The 6,081-nt window shown below is 32.0% G+C and overlaps 1 protein-coding gene across 1 annotated transcript; it reads right to left on the bottom strand.

Moving 5' to 3' along the window:
- LOC134726280 (perlucin-like protein) lies at positions 1–6,081 on the bottom strand. Its single transcript, XM_063590681.1, has 5 exons — positions 6,044–6,081; positions 2,073–2,214; positions 1,118–1,223; positions 608–836; positions 1–31 (listed from the first exon to the last, which is right to left on the bottom strand). Exons 1-5 carry the CDS (start codon positions 6,079–6,081, stop codon positions 1–3), a joined length of 546 nt encoding a protein of 181 aa, XP_063446751.1.

The raw sequence follows: 6,081 nt of genomic DNA, 5'->3' as shown, positions 1-6,081 counted from the left end.
CTATCCAAGAAGATTTTCAATATCTGCTGCCCTAAAAAACATAAAGAAATATTTGAGATAATAATCAGTTGTATTTATTAAATAATGTTTATTTCAAATGTGTTGGATTTTCGCAAAAGAAGAAACTTTTGACACATTACCAATGGGACGTTTGAAGGAAGTAATACATTAGTTGCCTGTTGTTGTTTATTGACGTTATCAGGCCTTCAGTTTTCACATTTAAATAGATGCTAATTTTTAGCGTTTCTTGTGAAACTTTGTCCAATGGCAATTTTACAAATTCTACTGATTTGTATGAATAATAATCTTTATATCATATTACGGACGCGTTAATATGTGCAAGTATCTTCTCCAAATATCAACCGATGGATCAAGTAAAGCATTGTGAACACACAAATGTATAAGAAACAAACCGTTTAAAAAAGAACTTTCCCTTAAGACGGAGAGAACTTTTTGAAATTTTGAAAACATTAAATATGTGCTGATAACTCGATAGTTGAATTAAAATCTAAAAAACAGATGAAAAAGACAACATGTTTTTGCAGTAACTAAAATCACATTGTTAAATGTATTGCATTTAAATTGACTTGTTTGCCATAATACTTACACCATTTCACAAATGTAGGTAGTTGGTACTGTACAAGGACCATCTGTCCAAGAGTAATTGAAGCCTATAACTGGATCAACTCTCATAGCTACACAGTTCTCGTTTCCCCCTCTGTTGTTTGGCTGGGTAGGTCCCCAGTTAAAGTATGTTGCCTGCTTGCCGTTTGCTATCCAGTGAAATTCCCCTTCAGTTACAAGGTCATTTAATCCTATGTACATTCCAATGGAATCTGTGAAAACAAACAAAACAGTTATGGACACCAATCAAACATAGGTTGATGCTTTAAAACAAAACATGCTTAATTCTTTCAATTGAATATACATTTTGAAAGTTACGATGTAAATTTTGTTTTTTATTTTGCATGTAAGTTGCATGTAATTAAAACAACCAAGTTTGACTTTAAAAAAGTGGCTATATATATATGTTCAGGTTTAACTAGATAGAGAACAAAAGTTGCGCTTCATTTTTTATAAAAAAACCCCTAATATCCATATAGCTACACATTCTTACTTATTTTGATCATTAAATCTGTAAGAAACTGTTGTGTTTTTGCATCATCAACGGTAGCTAATGATGCCGATCTACCATACTGGCGCCCAATCACTTCACATAGACTCTGGAAACAGATAGAAAAGTATTACTTTCAAATTTAAATACAAACATTTATTAATATTGTGGAGATGATATTATACCATCATATCAAATGAGAATTTTAACATATTTCAGTTATTTTTCTCCCTTGAAAAACAGCATAAATCCGACATGCTTAAACGATTAAAACAAACGGCCATTACCAACTGCTTTGATAAAAAGGAGTAGTTTCAGTAAGACCTCTTTTTTGCCCGAAAATATAGCAGTTCTAGAAAATTGTGAAAATGTACTCTTTAAGCTATATGTTGGAAAGTGAAATGCTTCTGCTACATAAATATGAGCTGTTTTTGACAATACAATAGACAAATGTCGCGTCCTAGCATCATTAAGGCATGCTCAATTACTGAAATCTCCCAAAACTTTAGCGGTTTCCGTCTAAAATGAAAGTGGCCGCATTCGTCTTCATTCATAATATTAAAATAGATCTTATTCTAAAACTTTAGTTACTTAAGCTTTCTATTTTTTTTATATCATATACACGTGATGTGAAATGAGATGCAATCGTAGTTTACCAGTGTTCAAAACTGATGTACCCAAATAAGAAATAAATGATGAACAAAAACACTTGAGGAATTCATATAACTTTAAAAAATGCGATATTGGATATGTTTAAATGGTTATCGACTTCTACTATGCAGACATTATCAGTTATTGATATGCTCACTCATTCAAAATTGCAAATAAGTTAAACGTCATACATCGTTCAAAACAAAAATACATATTATATAGCAAAGTAAAACAATCGAAATCAGAATGAGAGTTTACGACTCCTTACTTTCAAAACTCTGCCTATGCACTTTTAGATTATACTCACCAGTGAATCGGCAAATGTCTCGTTGTCACGGCTTAGAAAGAAACACTTGTCTTCATAATGACTCCAACTAGTAGGACATGAAGACAATACTGAAATAAAAATTATTATGCATGTATCCTTACAGAAATAAGAATGTTCAAAACTGTAATATAATTACAAGCAAATGATAAAAAGAGATTTATTCGACAAGTAGTTTATTTGCATTACGACGAAAACCTGTTTCAAAGGGATTCCACTTTTTGATAATTTGACTAACAGCACATCGTGCACGTGGTTTTAATAAAAAAAATCTAGTCGCATCATATTTGATCGTGCTATCTATGACAAAATAACTTAATTACGACAATATGAATATTCAAAAACAAAGTGAGGGAAAGCTTTATTTCACTCGTCATCTAACGTTCGTACTTTTTCTTTGTAATTATTGTCATAAAATTTGTTGTTTACATTTTGGTAATTGTGTAGGGTGTAAAACGTTTGTACGTACATATGAAACCCTTTATATACATCTGTTTCGGCCAATGCTTTAACACAGTAATCTTACACTAAATATATGATTTAATTTGCTTCAAACATTGATAAAAAGATAAACTCATCACAGTAGTAGGCGATAAACTATGGACGCCAAATGCGCGTACAATATGAAAATAATCCCAAAATTTATCGCTATTCGTATTCATTTTGTTTCAATTTATAAAAAAAAATGCTAAAAAGTATCGCTGATTTCTAATTGGGTTGATGCGGTACACAGAAATACATTTAATTAGAGTTTGTGTTTAAAAGGGGTATGCATGTGTTTATCATTAATTGATAAGTTGAGAAAGAAGTAAGAAATCAGGAAAACCCGTTCACTGATCCGGTACACAGAAATACATTCATATACAGGTTTAACATTAAATCGAACAGACCTCAGAAATTCTAGTTCACGAGTTAAACTAATGTATGTATCTGGTAATTTGACTGTCAGCAGACTTTGAATGTTGTCGCAAGGGATAATTTCATAACATTAGTTCTGTACCCACGAAATATTGCTACATTTTAATATTTCTATGCATTATTGAATGGCTCTCTATAGAGTTTTTGTAATTTGGATATGTGTTAACAATGCTATGAATCAAATATGTTAATTTGCAACTGGATCAAATTGGCTTGAATCTAAAAATGAAAACTACACGAAGAACCATTCAATTATGAACTACAAATTGAATATTGAGGAGTTAGTGCGATAAACAATGTTTACATTATATGCATTATATGTTTCATTATAACAATACTTTATTTTGATTGGCTAACAGCAATCTCGCGTGATTTTGAAATCAACATTTATTTCAAAATGAAATGTAACACTCATCATAACACGAGCTACACAGTAAAGTGCACAGGTAGATACAAATAAAAACTTGAGAGACATCTGGTTTTCATGATTCTACCAAAAATTATACATTACAAGTATTGAATTCTTCTTTAAGTAATTATATAGGGTTGTAAAAGCGTTAACCATGCACATTTTTTTAATGAAGCGCTTAAATGCTTAAGGTATTTCGTTTAAACATTAACAACCAACAATAATTACAAAAAGAAGCATTCAAATCTTTAAATAGATGACTTACCAACTGTGGCAACAAATGCAAGAACACAAAGTTTCATCCAAACAAAAGACATTTTGATATATTAGGCAGCAGTTTGCAATTGATATGTTAGGCAGCAGTTTGTAATTGAATATTGAATGTTGCATTTCTAGGCGATATTTATATTCGTTAATTATCTCTGGTTCGTGATGTCAAAAAATTGCAGTGCAAAATTCGGACAAGAAACAATGTCATGATCTCAAAAATTATTAATGATAAATGATGAACTTTTATGAGACTGGTATTCATACAGACGATTTTGATAAAAAGTTCAAATTTTAGAACAAGATTATTTTGGAATATAATTTGGAACATTTATCAGGATAAGGATAAAAGCCAAAGGTCTTATTGTCGAAATTTGAATAAGAATATTAATCAGTACATAAGTGGCTTTGTTGACTTAAATGAAGACGGAACGCAAATCTTCCGTACCATATTTAAGCCTGATATATTTGATATACTGTAGTACAAGTAGAAAGAAACAAACAGTTGACACCTATGTATCTGCGAACGAAACATATTTCCAGAATAAGCTTTAATCTGGGCTCAATAATGGTAAATTTATTTAAGAAAAAATCGTTGATCGGTTAGAAGTTAAAAACGGCGGTTATAGTTGTGTTTGGATGAAACATTACCGAATGAATTGGATCTTGTCCAACAAATTTATCCGATAAAATTTTGAGTTACATATGAGAATATAGGTGATACCACTTGCTTTTTTAGAGCATGAAAATAAAAATAAAACATGTAACGTGTGGACTTGCTACTTCTTCCCTTTATACACATTTTACTTTGAGAGTTTTATGTATATCGCCTAAAATATGACATAGTAGAACAATCAATTAAAAAAAACCGTTTTTATACAACAAATCACTTACACATGTTAAATTTCTTTATTTCTAAACCGGTAAATCATAATACGAAATTGCATAATAAGCAAAAAACTAGCAAATTGTGAGCTGCTATTTTACAACAATTTTGGAATACACAATAACGTTAGCTTAATATAATACTGTCACGACGTAGGACAAAAGTAAATGCGTATGTTTCCTGATCATATACGGATAAGCCCGGTTAGTTGTAGAGTTGATATTGCTTTATGCAATTTGAATTTTTGACATACTAAGGCTTTGTATGTTAGGCCTATCCTTGGCAAACATATAACATTGTATGTGCATTAAGAACTTGACCATTGAAAAGTCTATATGATTGGCATGTAGATAAGTAACCATTGATGAAATGCATCTTGTGTACAATTTGGAAATTAGTATGGCGTTCATTATCACTGAACTAGTATATATTTGTTTAGGGGCCAGCTGAAGGACGCCTCCGGATGCGGGAATTTCTCGCTTCATTGAAGACCTGTTGGTGACCTTCTGTTGTTGTTTTTCTATTTGGTCGGGTTGTTGTCTCTTTGACAGATTCCCTATTCCATTCTCAATTTTATGATAGCTGTTTTACGTCCAGTGGCGAATTCTGTTAGTATATTCAGGACAGGAATACATTAAAAGAATTTCCAGCATTATGCATTCTAATCAACCATAATGTGCCGAAACTTAAATGTGTAGTACTACAAAGCAACAGCACACGGGATGATATTTTACAGTCCTACCATGACGAATGTTATCTATACCTACAATGCAGTGTCTGCTATTACTTTATAGCGTACTATGCGGAGAGACACACGAACTGCCAATTTAATTAGGTGTACGGTCTGACCCGTATTTATTTTTGGACGAACTTTCACTTTTTTCATTTTCATCTGTTGATTGTCATTTCAAAGTTATATTTAACTTTGCCATTAGAGTGCGAGGTTTGGCATGCCACAAAACCAGGTTCAACCCACCACTTTTATTCCCCTTTAAAAGTGTTCTGTACCAAGTCAGGAAGATGGCCATTGTTATATTATTGTTCGTTTCTGTGTGTGTTGCATTTGAACGTTGAGTCGTTTGTGTTTTCTCTTTTTTTTGAGATATTGATATAAGACGTGGCACGGTACTTGTCTATCCCAAATTCATGTATTTGGTTTTCATGTTATATTTGTTATTCTCGTGCTGTTTTGTCTGATGTTTGGTCCGTTTCTGTGTGTGTTGCGTTTCGGTGTTGTGTCGTTGTTTTCCTCTTATATTTAATGCGTTTCCCTCGGTTTTGTTTTGTTACCCCGATTTTGTTTTTTGTCCATGAATTTCTGAGTTTTGAACAGCGGTATACTACTGTTGCCTTTATTTGTCATACATACAGGAAGTAATATTACTTTGTTTTCACACTTATTAATTGCATCTTGTCAGGCAGCATTTCGTTTATAATTCTGTTTTCAGGAAGGTTATTTGTGACAATACATACAGAGCCAGATTTTTCATTTCCAAAAAACCCATCCCCAT

This window comes from Mytilus trossulus, chromosome 7 (assembly GCF_036588685.1).
Source record: "Mytilus trossulus isolate FHL-02 chromosome 7, PNRI_Mtr1.1.1.hap1, whole genome shotgun sequence".
In the NCBI taxonomy this organism is placed as follows: Eukaryota; Metazoa; Mollusca; class Bivalvia; order Mytilida; family Mytilidae; genus Mytilus; species Mytilus trossulus.
The sequence above is the reverse complement of the archived record's forward strand: the minus strand, read 5'-3'. Positions and strand labels throughout refer to the sequence as shown.

Coding starts and splice junctions, on each gene's coding strand:
- LOC134726280 (XM_063590681.1), bottom strand. CDS start 6,081: ATGGGGATGGGTTTTTTGGAAATGAAAAATCTGGCTCT. Junction 2,215..6,043: donor GAAATGAAAAATCTGGCTCT/GTATGTATTGTC, acceptor ATTATATTACAG/TTTTGAACATTCTTATTTCT. Junction 1,224..2,072: donor AGACATTTGCCGATTCACTG/GTGAGTATAATC, acceptor ATCTGTTTCCAG/AGTCTATGTGAAGTGATTGG.